The sequence below is a fragment of the Ammospiza caudacuta genome, chromosome 3 (genome assembly GCF_027887145.1).
Source record: "Ammospiza caudacuta isolate bAmmCau1 chromosome 3, bAmmCau1.pri, whole genome shotgun sequence".
NCBI lineage: Eukaryota > Metazoa > Chordata > Aves > Passeriformes > Passerellidae > Ammospiza > Ammospiza caudacuta.
The window spans coordinates 72,417,468-72,443,080 of NC_080595.1; the positions used below are offsets into that span (position 1 = coordinate 72,417,468).

At 40.6% G+C, this 25,613-nt stretch overlaps 2 protein-coding genes across 2 annotated transcripts in view; both read left to right on the forward strand.

Annotated features, from left to right (window-relative positions):
* AK9 (adenylate kinase 9) overlaps nucleotides 1–9,922 on the forward strand; it is a 57,806-nt gene extending 47,884 nt beyond the window's left edge. Inside the window, exons 26-35 of the mRNA XM_058802254.1 lie at nucleotides 243–456; nucleotides 1,259–1,460; nucleotides 2,632–2,778; nucleotides 4,046–4,266; nucleotides 5,439–5,635; nucleotides 6,152–6,321; nucleotides 7,053–7,151; nucleotides 7,233–7,335; nucleotides 7,896–8,010; nucleotides 9,720–9,922. Of these exons, the coding sequence (XP_058658237.1) occupies nucleotides 243–456; nucleotides 1,259–1,460; nucleotides 2,632–2,778; nucleotides 4,046–4,266; nucleotides 5,439–5,635; nucleotides 6,152–6,321; nucleotides 7,053–7,151; nucleotides 7,233–7,335; nucleotides 7,896–8,010; nucleotides 9,720–9,922 (1,671 nt within the window). The remainder of the gene's footprint in view (nucleotides 1–242; nucleotides 457–1,258; nucleotides 1,461–2,631; nucleotides 2,779–4,045; nucleotides 4,267–5,438; nucleotides 5,636–6,151; nucleotides 6,322–7,052; nucleotides 7,152–7,232; nucleotides 7,336–7,895; nucleotides 8,011–9,719) is intronic.
* A 3,542-nt stretch (nucleotides 9,923–13,464) lies between these two features.
* On the forward strand, nucleotides 13,465–22,689 carry ZBTB24 (zinc finger and BTB domain containing 24). Its single transcript, XM_058802346.1, has 6 exons — nucleotides 13,465–14,442; nucleotides 14,851–15,018; nucleotides 16,215–16,298; nucleotides 17,030–17,113; nucleotides 19,371–19,452; nucleotides 20,335–22,689. Exons 1-6 carry the CDS (start codon nucleotides 13,473–13,475, stop codon nucleotides 21,146–21,148), a joined length of 2,202 nt encoding a protein of 733 aa, XP_058658329.1. The 5' UTR covers nucleotides 13,465–13,472; the 3' UTR covers nucleotides 21,149–22,689.
* Nucleotides 22,690–25,613: the final 2,924 nt, after the last annotated feature.

Sequence of the window (25,613 nt, forward strand, 5' to 3'; positions counted from 1 at the left end):
AGCAAGTATTCTTTCTGTCTTCAATGTTTCTTTCATCTTTTTGAACAAGAAGTGTAGGTACAGAAGTTTCTCAGATTTGAGCAAAATATTATGTCCATATATGTGAATTTTAGAATGCTTTGATGGTCTGTGTCATATGGTTGGTACTCCTCTATCAGCCTATAAAGCCACTTCTCTGGGATGGAGGAAGAAAAGGCTTGGTCAAACCTAATTAACTGATTCTCGTTTTGTATATTACACAGTTAAGCCAAGGAGATGTGATCAAGCCACAGCAAAGGGATGAAAGCACGGTCTTTCCAGTAATCCATCGACAATATATTTATTTCTTTTCAAGTAAAGAAAATAAAGAAACATTTATGACAAATCCCATCAAATATATTTGTCAGCCAAAACCTAAGCAATCTGTGCCAGTAAAGATTGCAATTGTGGGACTTCCAAAGTCTGGAAAAACTACAGGTATGAGCAGTTATCTATTTTAAAAAATCATTTTTTAATGACTGAAGCTGTATCTGTCCTTACTGCTATTAGAAAAACATAAACCATTAATATGGTTGGTCATCCTGCTTTTCTTGCTGGGCACAGATTCTGTTAGTAACATTCTGTGGTGTCTCATTTGACAGTCTGATAGTTATGCATTGTTCATCTGAATTTTATCCCAGATCCTTAAGATGTTAGTGACCTGGACTTGTACTTAACTGGACTTATGCTATTTATACCCTTTGTTGTATTATTTTATAATTTTCTTACTTTTTTGAGTCAATATAAGCTAATGTAAAATGAAGAAATAGTCCTAGGATCAAGGATGAAGACCCCAAACTCCCCATTCCTCAGTCTGTTTTGAAATTTCTAGATTAAAAAGCACCCAAGATTTCCATCCCTCTCCCGTCCCTTTCCTCCTCCATGACTCTGTCAATCCACACATTTCTGCTTTTTACTGGAGGAGGGAGGAGCACATTAAACTATAGTTATTGATTAGAATAGAATGTTAGGAAGAAAAGAGACAGGTTCAAATGATTTCATATTTAGGATGAAATTTTAGCATATTTCCCCTTTCCTGGATAAATGAGGTAGCTGATGGGCTGTTCTGTACGAGGAACAGCAATGGAGGCATATTTTCTAACACACACTAATAATATTGACTATATCTGCTGAGATTTGTTCTAAATTGAATAGTGTTAGCATGCTCTGTGCATAAGCCAGATTGTGTAAGTAACAACTTACCTTCAAAGTTGTGACTTGAAATGGAAATATTTTGCAGTTGCCCAGAGACTCGCGAGTGTTTATGGGTTCCTGCGCCTGTCCCTAGGAGATGCCATCCGCTTTGTGCTGAACAGCCGGCCAGAGAGCGAGCTGGCACTTAAGGTACAGTCCCACCTTCTCCAAGGACTCACCGTGCCTGATGAACTGGCCATCCAGGCTCTACATGTGGCTCTGTTAAATCACATGGATAATCCCACTGGGTAAGAGTTTTTTTGGGGTTTTGGGGGTTTCTCCAAGACATGTCAGTCTCTTCATAGGCATGGATTCCCATGTTACTGCTGTAGAACAATTTCACTAAAACACATCAGTGGTTTCTGCATTAAAAAAAAAATCTGTTCAAAAGGAGATTTTTTTTTTTAAATTTTACAGTATCTCTGGGAAATGAGACTGAAGCAGAATTTTCTGCAATTTCCAAGTAACTTTATTTCAGTACATCGAAGTAATATACTTTATGACAGTTACTTTTTTTTCAGCCAATAGGCCAGAATCTTCTACTATCCTTTGAGAACTACCATTTGGTCTCTCTTATACCAGCTCCAGAACCAACTTGGACACACCTGATTCTCTTTGATCGAGCAGGCTGTTTCAGTACTCAGGGGTTTTTTTGTTTTCTTAACAACTCAAGTTATTAAGGAGGAACTGAAACCAGTGAGTCTTATCACTTCATTCATAGGTAATCCTAGGCTCTTTCTCCCCCACTGAAACATCTTTGAAACTGGGCAGACTTAAAAAGCTTTATCATCAGTATTTCATGAAATTCAACTTCTCTCCTCAAAAAAGAGAACTGTTACAGAGAAAGGCAATTCTGCAATAATCTCTGAAAATTATTTGTGCTTGAGATCAGAATTCTTTCAGCTTCTCTTTGATGTTAAATCCTGGAATATTGTTTCAGCATATTTTGTTCCAGTATTTCCTAATATGTAAAAACTATTCTTCTTCAGTATGATTATAAAAACTCTTCAAATACTGTAGTAAATAATTGTACTTACCACTTTAAAAACTGCTCCTCCCAATCCATATGGAGACTTCTCATAGTTAAAATTATGTTTCAGAATTGTTCATGTGTCAGAATATTAAAGTACACCATTTTTATAACTCCCAGCCATCCACTTGCCTTTTGCCCTTTGTACATTTCCTTTTCTCATTACTATTTCTTCTTCTGCCTACTTGATTTTTTAAATTTGGTTGTAAATTCTTAGGAGTGAAGAATGTGCCTGTCAAGTGAGAGCAGTGATAACTTCATGGCATGGGTGTAGACTTTTGTCTCCATGGAAAATGTACTAGAAATATACATAGACTCCCTGGTTGATTGGAAACTCACTTCTTAGTGAGTTTCTTCAAAACTATTTTTCTGCTTCTGTTTGCGTGCAGAGTTGTACTGGATGGATATCCTCTAACAAGAGCACACGTAAATCTCTTGGAATCAACTAGGATAATTCCAGTGAAAATCTTTGAATTAGATATGGATACAAAGGAAGTGTTCAGAAGAGCACTGCTGGATAAGGAAAGATCAAACCGGTAGTGATACTCCCTGATAGAATTTTTTTATTTTCTACACAATATTGTAATATCTCTATTTATGTGTCTCAGTGCTATACCCAGAGATTGTGTCTAACCTGGAGCATAACTCAGCTGTCTCTGAACTCCACATATGAAAAACATGGGAAACATTCCCTCTCCTTTCTAATGCTTTGATTTCCATAGAGCAGAAATAGTAAGGATGTAAGGTGTTTGGGGCATGCTCTGGCCAGACCCTTCAATTGCAGGACTGAGATTACAAATGTGCAATGCTGTGCACCCACTGCTTAGTTTAAGTGGTTTAATGCAACTGTACATCAAAAATGTTACCACTTCTCTCTGGTGCTGAAATTTATTTTTCATCAATTATTATTATAAAATATATTGATACTTCATCGAATAAGCTGTCTTTTAAAAACTTAATCAGAGTTCTTTTAAAAATATGAAACTTATGCATATTTAGTAGTGTACAGAATTCAGGACTTCTAAGCCTTTCAATTCAGTTCATTTCCTTATTTGTTCTTCTGAGAAGATAAATAATCTGTTTAAAGAGCCATTGGTTGTTTTTGAGGAAGAACAGTAAGTAGTTTATAAACAGACAGAGAATGAAAAAGAACAGAACATTCACCTTAAAATTAAATTGTGTAAGAACCTGTTTCTCATTAGAGGAAGTGTTTCTAAGAAGTTCCAGATAGCTTGGAGCATTATTGCATGCCTCTTTCATTTTGTCCTTTTCTTTTTGTCTCTTTCTGTTTATCAAGTAATCAGTACAATGTTAAATTGTTTACTAAAAGACTAAAGACAATTTGCATTGCAAAAAAATTAAATCAAAGATGTGTTTTTGAAAGTATTTACTTTAAACTTCATCTTAAATACGAAACTAATTATATTTCATTGGCTTAAGTACAAATCAAATGTGCAATATCAGGGTACCATTTAATGGTGTATTTGTAGTGTATGTCAGGTAATATGTGTTGATACATTCCAAATCCTTTGCAAAATAATTCTTGAGTTGTATTTGGGACATAAATAGGAGAAGTTTTGTTCTTTGTTTTTGAACAGGACTGTCTGATCAAAGTACACTGCTTTTCAATGTAGCTGGTGGTATTCTTAAAAAGAAATTTGTATTTCTCAAATATGTTCTACAATGTCAAATAAGCAAAATTTGGTAAAACGAACTTATAGTGAATTCTAGAATTTACACTGAAATTCAATGAAATTATCTAAGCCTCAGATTTAAATCACTGTTATTTTTCATTGTCTTTAGACCTCCTTATCCTGAACATGACAGCCCACAGATTCTAGCTATTAAAAATTCCTGCTATAAACAGCACATTGATGATATTAGAACTTACTATATGAAGGAACATCAGAACTGGTGTGTGATTGATGCCAGTCATAGCAAATGGAGGGTCTGGAAGACCGTTCTGCAGAAAGTTCAGTCGGTTGTTAAACAAATCCAGATATACCTGGAAAGAAGAAAAGAAGGTAAAAGAAAAACAAAGTTTCCCAGAATATTTATTTCTTTTAAAAGCTGCAATTTACTATGTACATTGAAAACTTCATCTTTCTGTGGATGAGGCTAATTCTTGGCCACATACATACCCTTAAATTCTTCAATCTCATCTGCAGAGATCTTGAAGAGATCTCTTGAAGAGTGAAGGCAAAGCCAACTACAGGGCAGTCTGAGGCCATCTTCCCAAGAACAGGGTCACACAAATCTGCTAAAGGAAGTCAGAGTCCTTGGTCCATGGTAGATCTGGCATCACTGGGTAGTAAATCACAAAGAGTACCCCAAAGGTACAAGGGGAACTCACACCTTCCCTTTACTATTACTGAAGGAAGAGGAAGAGATAGAGAAGATGTTAATTTAAAATCTAGAAATAAGCTTCAATATGCCCTCTGAGTTAATTTCTGTGCTTTAGGAAGAAGATCACTTTATTCTAAAATGGCACAGTTCCCACTTGACTTTTTGTCTGTCAGCACTGGTTAGGATTAAATATGCCTTTTAAACATGTCTGTACTATTTAACTAGAATTCCTCTGAAGGGCAAATATACTTCCTTATCTTTATCCACCTTTTGGGTTTAATTTTTACAGCTCTGTGGCTGCACCCATCTTAAAAATTGGAATCATAGTAAAAAAATATTAAAAGACACTTAACTTTTACACATAAAGCTTGAAAAAGCATGATTTTTAAGTAATTTGGTTTTGAGATGACATTTTATTAAAGATTTTGAATGTATTTCCTCCTGATAGACTGTAGCATTTGCAAGATATGGTAGAATAAAGGGGAGGCTTTCATCACACCTTGTACTCATTTTCATCAATATAAAGACATAAAATAATGGTTGAAATGTCCCTTAGTAACACAAAGGAGTGAAACAATAAATCATAAAAAAGAAGAACAGACTAATAAGCTGAGCATGCAGAGTATCCCGCACCATTAATAATTATTATATTTCTTACATGCTAAAAAATGTTATTAAAATTAATTGGTAAAATGAGTTACAACTTCATTTCATTATCAAATTGATGTTTTAGTTCTCATTATCTCATATAAATTTCAAATTATTGCTTTCTACACTGTAGTGTAAAATTGTTTGATGTTTCTATGTCTCTCATAAATTAAACATTATCATTAATTGCTTTCATTAACAGGAAAAGCAGCCAGCATTGCTGGTTTATGTATCACTCCCCAGGAACTGCAGGGGCAGCTGGGGGAGTGTGGACAGTACTGTCCTGTCAGCCTTGCAGACAAAGGTGAACTGGTTGACTGCTCTGTAAGCCCCTCACTGGAGTTTGCTGCAGAATTTCAGGGGCACTACTACAGAATGGCTTCACAGGAAGAACTGAAAGTGCGTATCAAAAAAGCAGCTCAAAATGATGGGATTATGGGAAGAGGGAACATTGTTGCTTAGATTCTTTGATTCCATACAGAAATAGGTAATATGCAACTTGAATTAGACCACTGTTGTTAGCATTCAAGCTTTTGTTCTGCATACTTCTGCTATCACATGTTTCGGCCAACAAAATACAGCACAAACACCATTAAACTAAAGCTCATCTTACAAATTGTCACAGATCAAACATTCATTTGAAAACAATAACTTTCTCCTTTCTTTATCTGTTGTGGAGAGACTGAGTTATAAAGTGGCTTATGACAGCAGTAGATAGTGATGGATGGTGGGTGAATAGTGACTACTTCAGCTGAGAGGAGGTTGGAAAAGAAATTACCCAAGAGCAACAGCAATGCCAACACACTGTTGCATTGTAGAAAAAATAGGTATCTAAAGTGTGAGCCAGTCCTCTGGAGTTTAACAGTCCTACAGTGCTTCTTTCATTATTATAAAACCTTTTTTTTTTTCCTACAGAAATTCTTGTGCAGACCTGAGGTTTATGTATCATCACTGGCATCTCACCCTCTGCCACCCCCGCATATGCTACCAAAGAAATTGACTGAAGCAGAAGTGAAGGCCTTATTCCCTGTAAATCCTGAAATGCAGGGATACTGTCCAGTCACTTACCTAGATGGAAAACAGAGGTATGTCACTAGAATTTTCATAATCTGAATTACAGAATATGTGTCCTATATTAATGCATTAATGAGGAAATCTTTTCAAAGTACTTTTTAATGTTGTTCAGGGTTTGGACAGGAAAAGCAATTACAATTCTCTACATTGCACCTGTGGCTTTGGAAATCAAGATAAAATCACCTTTTAAAAGTTACATGGCTACAGGTTCTACAAGAATCTGTGTTGGCTTGGTGTCTTTCATGATGAAGATGGACAGATATAGTTTGAATTCTCTCTATCATAAGCCTTCAAAGGTTAAAAGAAATCTCATAAATCCCTAGTAGATGCAAAACTACCTATTATGATTTTTGTAGAGATCCATAAAGCTCTACCATAAAGTGACACAGATTTCCTCAGTGTGCAAGAATTTATCATCAGAGGAGAACCATAATAGCCAATTCTATGTTATCCCTTTTTAATCTCCTGAACAAATATGATTGACATTTTAAATGAAGGAGCTTTAAAGAAGCACTATAAAAGTTCCTTAATAAGCAGATTTTGAGGCAGAGACTCCATGAGATTTTTAACCTTGTAACTGTCCATCATGTAGTGGAAACTTGGATGATCCAATTGCTGGTATTTTTTGTAGTTGCTACACTTGCTGAATTACCAGAAGGCTACCAGTAGCTCATGAATTTACTCTACACAAATTATGTTTTATGTTTTCTGTGAATGAATTATTCTTGTTCCATCTCTTCAGGTATGAAGCTTTGGTGCCTGGCAACATCGAGTATGCAGCAAAATACCAAGACAAGGTATATATTTTTGAAAGTGATGAAAAACTTCAGACGTTTATGAGGTAAATACACTAACTGCATTTTAATCTTCAATCATGTCACTGTTCATACATCTTAAAAGTGCTTACTTTATATCTGGTTAGGTTACCAGAGAAGTACGGGAATCTGAAGCTTCCCCATAAACTCCCTCCAAAAAAAGAGCCAATGCTATTAACTACACTTCCTTTGCCTGGATACCTTGAACAGGCCAGTTTTTGTTTTTCTATTTTAAAACACGATTTTGTGATATATAGCATATCCCACTCAGTTGTTGGTTTTTTTTTTAATTTTTATTTTTAATGCATTTGAGTCTTATATTTATTAATGAGATTATATTAAATTGAAAATGTTTTAGTTATAATTGAGAGTAATTTTTTAAAGCTTTAAAATGACAGATGTTTGTAGCTTTAATGGAAAAAATACAAGGCCGTCAGAGAGGGATAATAAGCTGTAGTATTATATGATAGATTTTCTGACTTAGTTGTTTATCATATCTTGTAGGAGCACATTTTGGTTTGACTTTTAACACCAGCATAGACACAAACTTACTTGGAAAAATTTAAGAGTAGTTTGATACACTTTGACACATGAATAAATAAAGAAAAATGATTCATGGTTACAGCTCTCCCTATTTTATGCTAATTTGTTATCTTCTACTATTCACCAACTTAGGATATCACCCTGTATGGTTAGATCTGCATTACAACAGGATAAGGCATTACTCAAGATTTCTGTAATGGTCTTTTAAACCTATTTTCTTTCTTTAGGGAGTTGCAACTTCTCTAATAAAAGCTCTGCATGAAGTTGGCAGCCTTAAGCCAAAGTTTCCATTCCTAAGTGTGAAAGAAACTGCTCTGCTTTTTGTCTCCTTCCATCTAAAAGGTAGTGTGTAAAATAGCATGCTATAAAAATAACTAATTGTATAAATGACATATGTCCTCTGATACAATATAGATAGCCAATTAGTGTTCATATTTGCTTTTCTTTAGAATTTCTGTTTGGGTTTTTTTCAGCCAGAGATATCAGTTGCACGTAATAATCTTTAATAGTTTGCAGTCAGCTTAACTATTGCCAGCTTTCTCAATTTCAGTGTCCTTGTCTGCAGCTCTGCTATAGCTTTGGGCTGGTTTCTGGTACTGCTGGAGATTTCTGGAGCCAGACTGACATTTCTTTCAACCCACCACTTTTGTCATTTATAAGCCAACCTGTTCACTGGGTGAACTTCGCCTGGCCTTTTGTATTTTACGTTTTTACTTATTCTTTTAGATAATACCAATCTTAATTATTTTTTCAAAGCTCTTCACATCCTGTGTTTCCTCATGTAGTTTCCAGAGCCCTCCAGAATTTTCTTGAACTGTCACAGATTTTTTTTTTTTTTGCTAGCACAGCTTTTTGAAGGAAGACCATTGAACAGGGCAGGCACATGATTAAGCCCCTGTATAAATGTACAATTCCTAAGCCACCAAACTGCTTTTATACTGTAGTTTGCTTCATTTAAAAAGGCTATTTTCGTTCTATTGTTAGCATGGCTTTGCTAACATAAGGAAGCCCATGCTAGGAATGTTTTGCTCAAAAATTGCAACATTAAATCATTATTAGTAATGGATGATAAACCAGAAGGGTTGTGCAAGTGCAGAAATCTCTTTTTTTCATGCAGTGCCAAACAGTTTGACCATAGGAATCCAGGAAAACAAGTTATCTTCTTCTAGCACTGGGTAGGACTGCTTCCAGCTTTAAGATATAGCATTCCTGTACACTGACAAATCACTCGAACGTGACGAAGAACTTCTTTCATGTGCTAGTGACCAAACACTGGAACATATTTCCCAGGAAAGTTGTGGAGTCTTTATCAGTGGAAATATTCAAGAGCCATCTGAACACAATCCTGTGCCATGTGCTCTGGGATGACCCTGCTTGAGCAGGGAGGTTGTCCCAAATGACCCAATGTGGTCCCTTTCCAGCCTGACCCATCCTGTGATTTTGTGATTAGTTGCAAATACAGAATTATTTATTATTGTGCATCTCTTCAGAGTAGTCATGCCATTCTTGATTTAAAAAATTGATCAAAGCACCTTAAATTGTGGTCCCCTGGAAATTTCATCCTATTTCTATGTGAAGTTAGACCTTCTCATCTTCAATTAACATCATTCCCCAATCTCACATTTAAATAGGGGACAAGAAGCAGGAGTTTAGTTCCTGCTAAGGAACTAAAGCTCCTTCAGCCATACCAGACCTGGTCTATCCCCAGGATGTGCCACTTTGGGTTGTGTGCCACACTACCCTAATTTGTCACTGCCTGGAGTTTCACCAGTATCTAACAGTCTGAGAAATGAGAAGTTGACAGCAACTGGGCATGTTTGTTGTGTCTTCTTTAAGAAAAGCCTGATCCTTTTGATTGTCATAGCTATTTGGAATCAGGAACTTTCTGAAATACCAGGCTTGATCTTTTTGGCTTGGCACCAATACTCAAGGTGTTTATCTGTACCACAGGTGATGCCAACAGAAGTAGACTTGGTCCCTTTGAAAAATTTCTCTAATGTAATTCCATAAAGTTTATAGGAGACACTAACATGCTGCTTAAATTCTTGCAGCACACAACCCCCGGAGCTCAGAGCCGGTGCGGCAGATGTACAGGAAGAAGCTGCTGCAGTTTGTGGAGCACTGCCAACTCCTCCCGTACCTGGGGACTGCCATGAGGGGCCCGTACCAGGAGCCAAGAGATCGGCCCCGTGGCTTTGATGACAGACTGCAGACGTTTTTTTCCCTGAAAGGCACTCGCCCTACTTTTGTGTGAACCCTGTATTTCCACTGATTAACACATGGAGTGTTGCCATGAGGTACCAGCATGGCTGCAACATGGCCTGCAAATGTCACACGTTCTCGGGCCAGTTTTTTAACCATGAAATCTTAGAAATAAAATCTTTTGTCTGAAGTTGAGAGATATCAAGCTACCAGAGAGCGTCCAAAGGAAAGCTATGACCATAGTGAAGGCCCTTGAGGGAAGCCATATGATGAGCAGCTGAGGTCACTTGTTCTGTTCAGCCTGGAGGAGACTGAGGGGACACCTCACTGCAGTCTACAGTGCCCTTGGGAGTGGGAGAGGAGGGGTAGACACTGAGCTCTTCTCTGTGGTGCCCAGCGACAGGACGCGAGGGAATGGCCTGAAGTTGTGCCAGGGGAGGGTTAGTTTAAATATTAGGAAAAGGTTTTTCACCCAGAGGGTGGTTGAGCACTGAACAGGCTCCCCATGGAAGTAGTCACAACACCAAGCCTGACAGAGTTCAAGGAAAGCATTTGGCAGCGCTCTCTGGTACACGGTGTGTTTTTGGGGACTGCCCTGGGCAGGGCCGGGGGCTGGAACCGGATGATCCGTTCGGGCCCCTTCCTACCCGGGCTGCTCCGTGATTCCGTGCTCAAGTCCCGCCCGTGCTGCGCTCCCTGCGGCAGCGCAGGCGCGGTGCCAGCCCCGGCCCGGAAGTGCAGCGGCGGCGGCGGCGAGCGGTGAGTGCCGAGTGCCGAGTGCTGAGTGCTGAGTGCCGAGTGCCGAGTGCTGAGTGCTGAGTGCTGAGTGCTGAGTGCCGAGTGCCGGGCAGGGCGGGCGGCACCGGGCGGGTGCTCCGGGCCCGCGGCTCTCGCGGGGCAGCGCCCGCTCCCTGCTGCCGTCCCACGAGTGATGCGCGGCCTTCCCTTGGGGAGCGGCCCGAAGGGCTCACACGGTGCGCGGGGACGGCGACTCGCACGGTGCCCTTGGTCGTAGCCGTGGCGAGGCCCAGCCCCGGGCCGTGCGCTGCCCCCCGGGAGCTCCTGAGTCCTTCCATGGCTGGAGCGGAGCGTGTATCCGCACGCACTGCCGGCAGCGTGCGGCCTTCTGCGGAGTACAGCCTCACTCTGTGATGGTGGGGGGTTTTAGGGAAGTTGCGTGGTTTGGATTTTGCAGTCAAAATACTAATGCTGTCACCTCCTGGTTAAACATCGACGTCCTTCATGCGATTAGAACTCACAAAACACCCACTGCCTTGTCTGTGTGGAGGGTAGGGGATGCCTGCAGGCAGAGTTGGCAGCAGCCGTCCAGGAATTCTTATTGCACGATAAGGCAGGTTGGGTCACACCTGCAGCTGTGCTTTAAGGTGCTCCAGCAACAAACATCGGGCTCACATGCTTTGGAAATGAAAGCTCCCAGATAAAACAATTTGACTCTGCAGTGAACTATTTGGTAGCTGATTAGGGCTAAAGAATTCCTTTTTCACCATCTCAGTAGCATTTAGGTATCATCTGGAGGTAGTGTCTGCTGTTTGGTGGAGCATTTGTTCAGGTCATTGAAACTGTTGCACTAACTGAATACAAATATGTACATTTATGTGTGTTTAATGTGACACTTGTATTATCTTTAGTTTAGCTGAGTTTTATAAATAGGACATTTCGGGCATATCTCTCCCATAATATTTGGTGGATTCTTTTGAAATTGATGGATTTTTTTGTTTATTATTAATTTTTGCAAATTTACTGTTGAAGAAGCCTAGCAAGACAAATTGATCGTTAACAGATAACCTTAATGAGCCCTGTATTAGACAGAACCCTTCAAAACACTGCTGTTTCTGTGTTTGTATTACCTACCTTCTTAGGCTGAATCTTAGTAAAGTTAAAAGTGTTGGAAGTGTTAAAAAAGTGAAAGTGTTAAAAAAGAGACATTTTCAGAACGATAGATGGGAGGTAAAAGAGGTTATGAAGTCCTGCCACATTGATACCAGTGAAGTTTTATCACAGAATCACTAGGTTGGAGGAGACCTTTAAGATCATCTAGTCCAACCCATGTCCTAATACCTCAAATAAACCATGGCATCATTTATTACAGGATTTCCTAGCTTGTTCCTGAGTAAACTACACTGATCAAACTGCAGTTGACCTTTTTGTTTCCAGTGTGGTGGATTGGTGCTGGCTGGTCACCAGTGCCCACCAGAGCTGCTCCATCACTCCCCTCCTCAGGGGAACTGGGAACAAAGGATATAATAGAAGCTCATAGGTTGAGATAAGAACAGAGAGAGATTACTCACCAGTTTCCAGCACAGGCAAAACAGACTTGACTTGAGGAAATTACTTTATTGTCAGTGAGATCACTGTCAGGTAATGAGAAATAAACCCAAATCTTCAAACCGCTCACCCCACCTTTCCCTTCTTTCCAGGCTCAGCTTTAGTCCCAGTTTTCTCTACCTCCTCCCACCAGCAGTGCAGGGGGATGGAGAATGGGGGCTGCAGTCAGTTCATTGCACACTGCCTTTGTTTCTGCTTTGACTCCTCACACTCCTCACCTGCTCCAGCGTGGGGTCTCCCACAGGAGACAGTCCTTCCATGAACTACTTTAGCCTGAGTCCTTCCCATGGGCTGCAGTTCTTCACAAAGTGCTCCAGCTTGGATCCCTTCCATAGGTACATTCCTTCAGGAGCAGTCTGCTCCAGCCTGGGTTCTCCATGGGCTCACAAGTCCTGCCAGCAAACCCGTGTCAGTGGGGGCCCCTCTCTCCATGAGGCCATAGGTCCTGCCAGGAGCCTGCATCAGCCTGCTCTGGTGTGGGTTCCTCCAGGGGCTGCAGGTGGATCTATGCTCCACCATGGACCTCCATGGGCTGCAGGGGCACAGCTGCCTCCCCATGGTCTGCACCAGGGGCTGTGGGGGAATCTCTGCCTGGAGCAGCTCCTCCTTCTGCACTGACCTTGGTGTCTGCAGGGCTGCTGTTCCCACAGATTCTCGCTCCTCTCTCCAGCTGCAGTTGTGCACATTTCTTTCCCCCCTATTAAATCTGTTGTCCCAGAGGTGATACTACCATCCACTGATGGGCTTAGCCTTGGCCAGCAGTGGGTCCATCTTGGAGCCAGCTGGTGTTAGCTCTGTAAGACATTGGGGAAGCTTCTGATAGCTTCTTACAGAAGCCACCCCTGTAACTGCCCCACTATCAAAGCCTTGCCGTGAAAAGCCAGTGCTGTACTAAGGAGCTGTGACCAAGGAATTGTTTCTGTCTGATTGTTTTAGTTTCAGAAGCTAGGGTAGCAAATTCTTTTAGATAATACAGGGTTCACAGTACATCAGAGATTAAAAAAATAGGCAGTAATTCTAAAAAACTATCTGTAGCCTTTTCATAGGATTTTAAAATACTTTTTGAAGAAATTCCATATCAGCAGTAGTGTTGATTTTTCAAAAGCTCAGAGGATTCAGAATTGCTTCAGAAACTCTTGAACTCTGTTACTGGTATAACAAATGATACTTGGGTCTTATAATGCCGACTGTTAAAATAATTTTTTACTAAAGCTATTCTGTTTTTCTAGGCACCTCCTGTAATATTCATAATTAAAATGGCAAAAACAACTGATCCTTCTGAGAAACTGATCATCCACTCCAAAGCTCACAAAGATACCATTCTAGCTAATTTTGAGGAACAAAGAAAAAAGGATTTTCTTTGTGACATTACTCTGATAGTGGAGAATGTGCAATTTAGAGCCCATAAAGCTTTGCTGGCTGCCAGCAGTGAATACTTCTCAATGATGTTTGTAAATGAGGATGAAATAGGGCAGTCAGTTTATATGTTGGAGGGAATGGTGGCAGACACCTTTGGAGTTCTGCTAGAATTCATTTACACTGGTTGCCTCTGTGCCAGTGAGAAAAGCACAGAACAAATCCTGGCTACTGCACAGCTGCTGAAAGTAACTGACTTGGTCTGGGCCTGTACAGACTACCTGGAAAGCCGCAGCCCAGGCAGTGCATTGCCAGCTCCAGCTGAAAGTGTAGCCTCTGTTGTTGCAAGTGACAGGAAAAATGATGATCCACCAAAGCGAAAACGGGGGCGGCCAAGGAAAATCAAGATTGTCCAAGAGGAAGAAGAAGAAGAATCAGGAGCAAATTCTTCCGAAGATGGGCAGCTGAGAGAGAACAACTCTGTGCAAAATGAGCAAAATTATATGAAAAAACACACTGAAGTAGGAGAAACAGTTGCCAATGAACAGGCTTCAGTGAGGAAAGATGGAGAAGAAAGTGAACCTGCTTGTGGCTCAGAGGCTGCTGTTGATCTATCAGCTGAGAAAGATGAAAACTACGATCCCAAATCTGAAGGAATACAGAGCACTCAGAGCCGTTACAGCAAACGTAGAATAAGGAGATCAATCAAACTAAAAGATTACAAACTTCTTGGGGATGAGGATGAGGAAGGACTGGCAAAGAGAGCTGATGGAAAAAGAAAGCGTGTGGGTTCTGAAGCTCGCTGTAAAGACTGTGGCAAAGTATTTAAGTACAGTCATTTCTTGGCTATTCACCAGCGAAGCCATACAGGTAGGCCTTGACAGACTGCTGCTGCTTTTGGGTTAGATTAAGGAATGCTGCCAAAGGCAAGTGACTCTTGAGGTGTTGGTTGTTGACTACAGCAAGAATATCCAAAATAGCATGCTGGTCCGAATTATGGTTTGTTCTGTGTCTGCTGTTTTATTCTTGTCAGCAGATCTCAGAACCTTTATGTCTCACCTAGATTTCAGAGTAATTAATAATTTCATTGTTTAAGCACTGAATTATATGGCAATAGTGAAAGAATTATTTTATTCCTGTGTGAAGCTTGCCTCTTTACCACTAATCGAGACTAATTTTTTCAGTAGCTACAACATTGCAATGCATCTCACTATCAGCTTAGACTTTCTAGTGAGAAATGATGCATCTATGCCTAAAAATGTTGTCTTTTGCTTTCAGGGGAACGCCCTTTTAAATGCAGTGAGTGTGGCAAAGGCTTTTCCCAGAAGCATTCTCTTCAAGTGCATGAGCGGATGCATACCGGGGAACGGCCGTACACATGCACCATTTGCAGTAAGGCTCTGACAACAAAGCATTCTCTTCTGGAGCACATGAGCCTACATTCAGGTAAATACTTCAAGGCAAATGTATCTCTGCTGCAAGAATTTGCCTTTCTGAAAACAAGGTACTTCTGATTCATCTTGTGTATACTGGTGTCACATTCCACTAAGGGAAACTGTGAGGAGTTCTTTTAAAAATGGATAGTTGGATAGTCAGGAACAAAATAATGTCAAACGAGACAAACTTTGTATCTGAGAATCTTTTATTGGTAATGAAAAAACCAAAATGAAAATAAGTTACCCTGCTAAAGAGAGTTAGAGAAGATAGAACAAGAGGAAGAAATATGGGAGAGGAATGGGAGGAGAGAGGGGAGACATAGAGGGAAGAGGGCTTTACCACCAGAGGTCGGGGAGTGCCGTCAAGGTGGGGGATGTGGATGCTGCCAGCCTGGGCACGGCTCCTGCAGTGACAGGCAGCTGGACACAAGGTGAGGGGTGCTCAGGCAGGAGGTCCAGAGCCCTGGACACAGCTGTGGCAAGGATCACAGCAGTGGGCTGGCTGGGAGGTGGGCGGGGTTGGACGCAGGGACATTGGGACAAAGCAGACAGGGAAGTGGTCAGGCACACAGGGAGGCAGGACAGACACAAGGGTGAGCAAGAGCCAGCGAGGGCAAGAGAGCCAAAAGGCACACTGGGGCCAGGGCAGAAAGCATAAGACTCTAAAAGCGCCAAATCAAAACCAAGTTGCAAAAAGCCCCTCGAATCACCAAGCCTCAGAAGCAAAAGCACAGTCTGACAAAAGCCCCAAAACAAAAGCCCAACTCAAAAAGCAAGTTTGAAAAGCCCTGGGACTTGTGACACAGTTACATTTCATGCTCCAGCTCCTCCGAAAGTCCACCTGCTGACAGGAGACCATTGGCCCAGTCCAATGTCCCAGTGCAGTCCACTGGCAGAGACCTTTTGCCATCTGACTGGAGAGTGTCTCTGGGGTACAGTGTCTTCAGTGTTCCCCTCCTGATTGCCTGTCCCATGCCAGACATGAAGTGGTTGCCAGGAAAGGTCTCCCCAGAGGCAAGGCTTTCCTCCATCTTTTCCCAGGTGCCTCCTGGGCGTGGCTCATGTGCAACCCCTCTCCCATGTGCCTCTGACAGCCATTTTGAGGCAAATCAAAACTGAATTGGGTCCTCACAGCTGACTTTTGTATTTTATTTATTTCCTTACATTTACTTTGGATTACCTTTTAATAAGTGATTTTCTCTACAGGGCAGAAGGCTTTTACCTGTGATCAGTGTGGGAAATACTTCAGCCAAAAGAGACAGCTCAAGAGCCACTATCGACTACACACAGGTATAACAAGTTTGGGTTGAGGACCTGGCTTACAGTCCATGCTGATTTGTCCTCCTAAAGATTGACTTAGGCTGAAAGTTCTTTCTCGGTGATGTATTCAGTCTCTGCTACCTTGGTGTGTCCTGTGTTGGACAGGTATAAAACAGTGAATAGGGTGAAAAAGACATGATGGTGTGTAGTAAATGCAATGTGTAGGAAAGTGTTTAGTTGAGAAGGGCTCTTATGATGATTAAAAATTAGTTACACTGTATTTGACATACAACTTCATTATTTTAGCCCTGCTGTCCATGCTATATAGAAGCTGTGAATTGTATAAACAATTATGTCTGCTGCCTGGTATGCAAATTGCATTGTAGTTGCCCACTACTTTGGACTAGTAAAGGCATACAGGCTTTAGGAAGTGTTCTTCTCACTTCTGGAATGGGATGGAGCTACAAAAAGAGGAAGTGGTGGAGAAAATCAGAATTTACAAAGCTTCAGAATTTAAAAAGCTTCAAGTGAAGGTGTTTTTGGGTAGGAGCAGGTGTCAGTCCCCTCTTTTCCTGTGGTAATACTAAATTGAGAAATAGGAGTGTGACAGTTAAGATAGGGAGGAGGCAGTGAATCACCTTCTGTTTTATCCCTGTATTATAGCAAAGTGGTTATTTTACAGGAAAGTGCTTTAACAAAGATCACTGAAGAGATACAGGGGATCACTTATGCACTGACACTTTTTTTGTTATTGCGACAAGGCCGTTCACTGCCGGAATGCAACCAGTGTCGTCGCAAATTCATGGATGCAGCTCAGCTAAAGAAACATCTAAGAACACACACAGGTAATGTTGTACCTTGAGTTTTGTGGGGTTTGTGATTGTTTTTTTCTTGAAGTTACAGGGACAAAAAGATGTTAAGCAAATTACATTTGTCTCTGTGGCATGAACTTCTGCTCTACTTGTGCATAATGATGCCTGTGTTGCTAATGAAGAGATTTGACATCAAGAATGCAGGAGCACAAAAAAGCTTGTGTTACAGCAGCACAGAAGCAGTGCCTATTACAGGAAGAGGGCTTTTTTCCCCAGTTTTATAAAACCTGCTGCAGAAAATGCCAGTTAGCTTTCACATGATAGAATCCTGGACTGAGAATTCAGTTTGTTAGGAGAGTTGTATCCAGCATGTATCAGGCTTGCAGTGAGCTGACAAGCAACAGAAGGTGTGTGTCCTAAATGAGTTGGACACCTCTGTCTGTGAGGGATGGGTGCTTATGAAACATGCTGTGACCAGGAAAATAATTATTTCCATTTAGCTTTTACTGTGCCATGATAAACCAGATGTTGAGAGGAGATGGGCTGGGAGGGATGATTTAATGCAAGTGCGTCAGAGGGTGTTTTAAGAGATTTAGAGGGCAGGCTGGTAATGAATCACTGGATAACAGAGATAAAAATGTTGATCTATCCTCTCATAATAGCAAGGCATAAACTTCATAAAATACTTCTCTTTGAAGAATAAGTTCATAAGGTGACATGTGAATAATTTTGTCTTTTAAAGTAACTAGAAACAGTGGCAATTGTTTCCTCACAAAATCAAATTATTCTTAAGTGTGTTGCTTGCAGTTGTAATGCATAACTCATTCTCAAGCATACTTTATCTCATTCATTTCCTTCTCTTTTCTAAGTGAAAAAGATTTAAATTTTCTGGGATATGCTAAGGCCAAAACTTGTCCTTCTGGGAGCTTTTGGTTATCCAGAATAGTGCTAGCATATGATACCTACATCATTTTGTATGGAGAACTCAGTGTTGACACACACAAGAGTTTTGTATCTGAAGCTGATACAGCTCTCTAAATGTAGTGGGATATGAGTTTGGGGTGGGAAATGAGAAGAGGAAGCTTACTAGCAAGGAAAGTTGCAAAAATATATGAGCTAAGCTGATTTTTAGCATAAACTGGCTTGCAATATATTTTGCTACTAGAAAAGACAGGCAAGATACAGCCAGTATTAATTATATAGAAATAATAATTCACCTGTCCCATCCCAAAAGCAAAGTACAATTCCAAGGCATTTGGGGGACAGGGGTTCACATAGATAGAACTGTTCTACTTTGGCAGGAGTTTGGTAACACTGTTGTAACAAATACTGTCTACTTGGGAAGTTACTCCTGTTTTCAGTAGCAAGCTGGGACTGGGTGACCAAGGTCCCTTCTGACCAATGTTTCTTGTTCTCTCATCCTTTATCTATGCCCTCCAAAGCCACATGAAAGCTGGTAAGCATTGCAGTTCTATGCTAAATGGGAAGCTTCCTTGGAAACTGGCTGCTTCCCAATCCCTGGATTTGGTGTGCTTTGATGGTGTGAATTACCACAGTGGTGATCTGGATTCTCGTGTCTGGTGTCTTAAAGAGCCTCAGTGCTACAAGGATTTGTTATGGTGTGAATTAGGATTTGCTTTGGTTGGGTAGTATCTGTTTCTTATGAACTTTCTTATAATTTAATTTGGCCTCTCTGCTTCTACTCAATTATCATCAAAATTCCAAATGCACTGAAAAAAACCCCAACAAATAAAAAATCCCCAAACAAACTCACATTTTATTTAACTCATGATAATTTATTTTTTTTCTAACTGGTGTTTCCAGACTATCATAGGCCTAGTGTGATGGAGCCTTATAGAAAGCCAGGCAAGTTGTTAAGATAATGGCCTAATTTTCCAGCTTTGGAAGTTTGGGCTTACTCATGTGGATGGTGCTGCACATGAACGTGGCATTAATGCCAGGGTTCAGGGACAGCCTTTTTCAGAGTGTTTCTGTTCCATGTAGAACACACACATCTGTGCCATAGGTACAGCTTTTTGTTGCTTTGGGGGCTTGGATCACCTAATTCTTCATCTTCAAAGGGGAGAAATGCTAGAGCTGTACATTTAAAATGTTATACCCTCATTTTGACTAGTGAGTTCATTCAGTTTTGGATATCTGCCGAACCATGGCAGAAGTGTGAGGAGCCATCAGTGCACGCTTGATACTGTATATGGTAAAACACAAAATGTTTTTAATGAATTGATGAAAAGTGCTATCTCAAAAGGAAAGTCACATTTCTTTTTGATAGGTGAGAAGCCCTTCACTTGTGAGATTTGTGGCAAATCATTTACAGCTAAAAGTTCACTTCAGACTCACATTAGAATTCACAGGTAAAGTATGTCTTATTTTCATTACATTCTTTTAAAATGCGACTTGTAGTCTTATAACTAGAAGTAGTGCTTATTTAACTGTAGAACGGTCAGGACTTGTTTGCATTTTGAATGATTGTTAAAAATTTAACATTTTTGCTTAATCTATGTAAGGAAAAAATTGGTAGTGGAAAGTACTGAAGTCCTAAATGCTCATGCACCAAGATATTGTTAGAGTCTTCTTTGGTGTTTTGTGTCTGTTCACTGACAGTGTACTTACTGCTATACTATTTTTGTGAAAATTTTACTGTACGTTTTGTTTAAGAGCAGAACAGTAGCTATGGTGTATCAAGGTTGTTGGAGCATTGTCCTGTTGTCCCGTGAGCTATCCTGTCTCTTTAACAGCATTAGTTGTCTTTTACCCCTGTCAGTGCAGTGCATTGCATAAAGACATGTTAGATTTTAAATCACTGGAGAACTGTTGTCTAAGAAAACATTTCCAGTAAAATTTCTTGTCCTTTTGACACAGGCAGCAAGTTAGGATTTGGAAACTTCTTTTTGGTTTGAAGTCCACACTGTTAATGAATGTTCTTAAAACGGTCAGTGCTTAGAATTGTGCTATGTTGTTGCATTCTTATCAAGGTCTAGCAGCATAGAACTTGTACCTCTGTTTTTATCAGAGTAAGGCAGTTCTCGCTGTAGCTCTGGAGTGTATAACAGTTTGTGATGTCAAATAGAGATAATCAGGAGATCAAATAGAGGATGTTTTTAACACTACCCTTTAAGTACTTACAATTTAGAAAAACAATGTAATCATTTAAGTATTTTATTACAGAAGAAGTTTCAGAAAGCAGCATTGTCAAAGTGAATATTTTAATGAGATCAAGTTCTTTCCTTTTGCAGAGGAGAAAAGCCATATTCTTGTGATATATGTGGAAAATCCTTCTCTGATTCCAGTGCTAAGAGAAGACATTGTATCTTACACACAGGCAAAAAGCCTTTTGCCTGCCCAGAATGTAGTTTGCAGTTTGCTCGTCTGGACAACCTGAAGTCTCATTTGAAAATTCACAGCAAGGAAAAGCAGTTTCAGGAAGGCAGCGCCGCCCCGAGCGCCAACGCTCATCCGGAAGAAGTGCGAAACATTCTCCAGCTGCAGCAGTACCAACTTGCCACCTCGGGAGGGCAGGAAATTCAGCTGCTGGTTACAGATGCAGTACACAACATCAACTTCATGCCCAGCCACAATCAAGGCATCAGCATTGTGACCACAGAAAGTGCCCCCAGCATGACCACAGAGCAGGCTGCCAACCTCGCGCTCCTTGCGCAGCCGCCACAGCAGCTGCAAAACTTGTTGCTTTCAGCTCAGCAGGAGCAAGCAGAACAAATTCAAAGTATCAATATGATTGCAAACCAAATAGAGGCTGCCCAGCCTGAACAAATGCATGTCATCACTCTTTCCAAGGAAGCGCTAGAACATCTCCATGCTCATCAAGGACAAAATGAACAAATCCACTTGCCGGGATCTTCACATCCAGCTCAGCACGTGCAGCTGGCTCAGGAATCAAGTCAGCAGTCTCGCTCTAACCATGACACAGTTCCTTCCCATCAAGTCAGTGAGGAACAGAATCAAAGTGCACTTGTTTCTGAATCCCATCAGCAGCCTCTGTCAGTGAATGAGTCATCTCCTGAGCATCCTATCCAGGGACAGGCTTTCTGAAATGCTTGTTTGTCAGCAGACGGCTGGGCTAGAGAATGCTTCTCATCCCAGCAGGGATTACATGTGTCACGTGTGGTTTTCTTGCAACATAAGCTATCCAAAGATGCACTTCTTGGTGATTTTGGATGAGTGACTCAATTTCCTTAACCATATTTATTTTAGACTACTTTGTTTTTCTGGATTGGTATTTCTTTACCATACTTAGTCCTCACAAGTATCTCACAAGCAATTAATGTGGGGTTTTGTGCCTCATTCACATCTCTGCCTCCTGAGGAGATATTTAGCCCTTATTTGCATTTCTGAGTGACTCTTCAGAGAAGTTCACCTGGCTGATAGGAGAACAATGTTTAGGACATCTGTGGATCACAAAGTACCACTTCCCTGACAAACTTAATGTTATACCTGAGCTATTGTCAAGCTTAAGACAACCAGTACTTTTTGCAAAGCAAACACCATATTTCTTCTGTTTAATGAGCTATCTCTCTGCAGGTTAATGTATTATTCTCTATGTAATCATTCCCTGAAGTGCATTATGAGTTACTGACTACCAGATTCATTTGGTTTGAGTTGAAACTGTTTGCAGCCTTTAACTAGCCCTGAATCTTCCCTCCTGTTTACCATGTGCTGTACACATCTTTCTCCTCAGAAACATTTAAGCCATTGCACTTGAATAGTGGCAATGAGATGCAATGGTTACACTGGAGAACTGAAACCCCACACATTCTGCTCTGTTAGTTCTGCCACTCACTCTCTGTGTGACTGTGGGCAAGGGAGTTGACCTCTGTGCCTTATTTCATCATCTAGTAAGTGGGGGATAGTGTTCACACATTCTGCCAAGCACTTTGAAGAGCTCTTGATGTTGAAAGCACTGTCTCTTGAAGTGCAAAACCCTCTTCCTGACAGGATTCTGTCTAAGCTTAGGAACCACTGTATATTTAAAGTGTTATTTTTTGTACTTTTGAAAGAAGAACATAATCTTACTTTAATATATGTTAAGACTGGTAATTGTTTATGTGAGGATTCAAACAATGAAGAGCATCACTTCAGAACTTAACAAGTTACATAAATGGGGCACATGACTTAAAGTTGTACAGCTATTTTTGTTGACTAAATTAGATGTGTACAGATTGTTTTCAATGACTGACTGCTAACAAAAAAGATTTAACATGGTAATAAAATGCCTTGCCAAAATACATGCTTTCTGTTTTCAGGTTTGACTACTGGTAACACCTTTGCACTGGAGTGTTAAAATCCAGATAAAATGCCACTGTTAATTAAAAGAACATACTCAATTGTCACTTCAGCTTTAAAATGTCATATTTGTGATTTATATGAACGTTTATGTTACAACAAACAAAAAATTCTAAAAAACATGGTGAATTTAAAAGCAAAATTACCCACATTTTTTATATTTTTTTTTGTTCCAAGTCCAGATTACTTGGCCTGCTCCTGACTGCATGCTGCAGAAGTTTGGCTAAGTATCTCCATGTGGTCAAAGTACTGGATCACTTTTATATGAATGGATCATGATAAGGGTAGACAGTGGGAATAAATCAATGCAAAGGTGTTTAGGCTTTTCACCTTTCCTCTCAGAATGGAGAAATAAAATTGGCATCCATTCTGCCACCAAAGTGAACCAGCATATTCTGCAGTTCTGCCTGAGAAGCCTGAAGTCCAGATGTTGTAAGAGCAGATAAATAAATACAGTAAAGCCTGTTACAACACTTATGACAATGTTGCTGATTAATTGTATAAGCTTATAGTAAATATTCTGGCAGTTTAATCCTAAACTTCTGCTTTTATCTAAAACATTGTACAGTGCAGCCAGACTACTGTGTGGTCATAAGTTTTCAGGAACGTGAACAGAATTCATTGTCAGCCATATATTTATGAGTCCTGAAATGCTTAAAAACAGGTTACAAGCTAAATTCTGAGGCTACCAATCAAGGAACTGTTCAATACTTTTCTTCTTTGAACTTTGTTATGTTCGTTATGCAGTTATCCTTGCAGGGTTCAGTTCCATGCTGCAGTTTGAAAACACGGTACACTTCCATATACTGATTTCTCAGTGCTTTCCCTGCCACTAAAAAACCTGAAGTTTGGTCTTTAGAATTCTGTTTTGCTTTTCTGCAGATTACCAGTGAAGAAACAAGCTGCTGTGAATAGCAGGGCAATGACTAATCTTGCACCCTGCATTGCTTAAACTGTCAGCACATATTGTAGCTTGCACTCAAGAAGCTGGCGTGACTTCTCATATCAACAAATGTTGCTTTTTGAACACCATTTGCTTTCTTTCTAGTGAATGCCTTTCTCTTAAAAGATGAAAATTAATCCTTTTTCTGTGTGTGCATTTTTAAAAGGCTTCAGCTGAAGTCTAGGATTGCTTTGAATTAGAAAGGAAACCACTTCAGCCTTGTTTTTCAGTCCAGCTGCCACTAATAATGATTTAGGAAAAAAAAGCATCCCTTAGAAACTATGTTTCAGAACAGCTCTCTAAATATCTTTACTCCTTAGCCAGTAAATACCTTAACTTTGCTTTTTCTCACATAGACTAATCCTAACAAATCCGTCTCACTGCTTTCTACGTTAAAATGAGATTAAGGTTTTAGACGTAAATGCAGGGCAGTAAGAGGACTACAGAAAGATCTGGGTTTGTAAGCATTTAACACCCTTGTGTGTTACCTCTGCTCAATTTGTAAGTTACCTAGTGTGGTTGAACTCTGATAGGATCTCACTTTTTTTTTTCCAAATGCAAGTTTGTCAGATTTTGGCTTTTTCTGAAGATTTTGGTTGGTTCTCCAGGTGCAAGTTGAAACAAATCCCTGGGAGGGAAAGCAAACACACTCTGGAGCCTGCATTTGTCTGTTGTGTGTGTAATTCCCCTGCTTGGCTTTCCAGTCCAGCATCTTGGGTTTTGATAAATTAATATCAGAGTATTTATTTCATATAGGCTGTAAAAGTAAATTACCCTGCCAATAGGAAAAGAAAGTGCTACTAGGGATTGTACAGCAATTTTTTTTTAACATCTTAGAGGAAAAGGAGAGGAGTCAACCTCATCACAAATTCTTCCAACTCAATGCCTATTCACAGGTTAAAATTAAGGATATTGAGCCTGGCATTGATCTTGCCAGTTGTTGAGGAAAGAGTTTTGCTTGCATTTCTTTGTTTGTGAAAGACTAATTTCAGTGTTGTAGCTGGTTAGTCATCGTGGTGAAGGTCATGGTTGGTGTTTGCTAATGCCTATCCTGGTGTGCTTGGATGTGGGGTTTTTCAGTCTTTTCCCACTTCACCTTAACTGTGGAAGCTAGTATGGGATTCATTCCTAATCACCAACCCTGTGCCTGTGTGAGCACAGCAGCTGCGTATGTTTCCTGTCTCTCCATGTTTTCCAAGCCTGCAGCAGACTGTGTCCCTGCCAGTATCTCGTGTGAGTATGGTTATCCCAGAGAAGCTGAGTCTGAGCTGGGAGTGCCTGGGAGGAGGCCAGTTTGCACAGCAGGCGTGCCTCAGCGTGCGGGAGCAGCCAAGGCTCCTTCCTGGCCATGCTTATCTTCACATGGGCAGAAGTCCATCTGAGCAGGCCTTTCTCCCAGTTCTCCTGCACTGCAGGTTCTTGCTAAGAGCAGAGAAGGAAGAAGTAATGCCTACTCTGCAGAGCTATGATGTCAGGACCGCTTTTACTTAGTCATTACAGACTAATTAAAGAGTCTGCTTCTTGCGGAGTCGCAGTCCCATGAGCTAAAGCAGTTCTCTATGTTCTAGCCCTTTTCAGATCCTCTATAAAACACGGTGAACAAAAAATGGTGTTCCACAACAGAGGGACTACTGATCATATCTGTCCCAAGCAATTCTTCCAAATGGAAAAACCCATCCAGGCATATTCTCAGCATCTCACTGTAGGACGCTTACTGGTCATTTCTGGCTAATATTTTAATCCTACCTAATTGAAAGTATCTTTGGAATAGCAGGAAGCAGACTTTTGCTTTAGTTAGCAAACTTCCTACCCTGTCCTGCAAATTTTTCTGATATGAGGAAGAATTTCCCTGTGTGACTAACTGAATGTACTGCAACACATTGCCCAGAGAAATTGTGGAGTCTCCCTCACTGGAGGGAGAACTGCCTGGACACAATCCTGTGCCCCTGTGCTCTGGGTTGACCCTGCTTGAGCAGGGAGGTTGGACCAGATGACCACTGTGGCCCCTTCCAACCCTGACCCATTCTGTGATTTGGTGATTTTACTTGCCCTTCACCAAGATGTCTCTCAGTGACCCCTAGCAGCTCTGCTTTAGTATCATCATGTAGGGGTCTCTCTCAAATACATGTGTGTGTGCATATGTATAATTTTTTTTTTAATTAATTTTGTCTGCTTTCTCTTCTGTTTCTCGGTTTTTTTCAGATGCTATTTTGGACTGGAAGGAACTGAAACAGCTGCAGCTGCACCAGGTGGAGAAGTTTGGACCAAGAA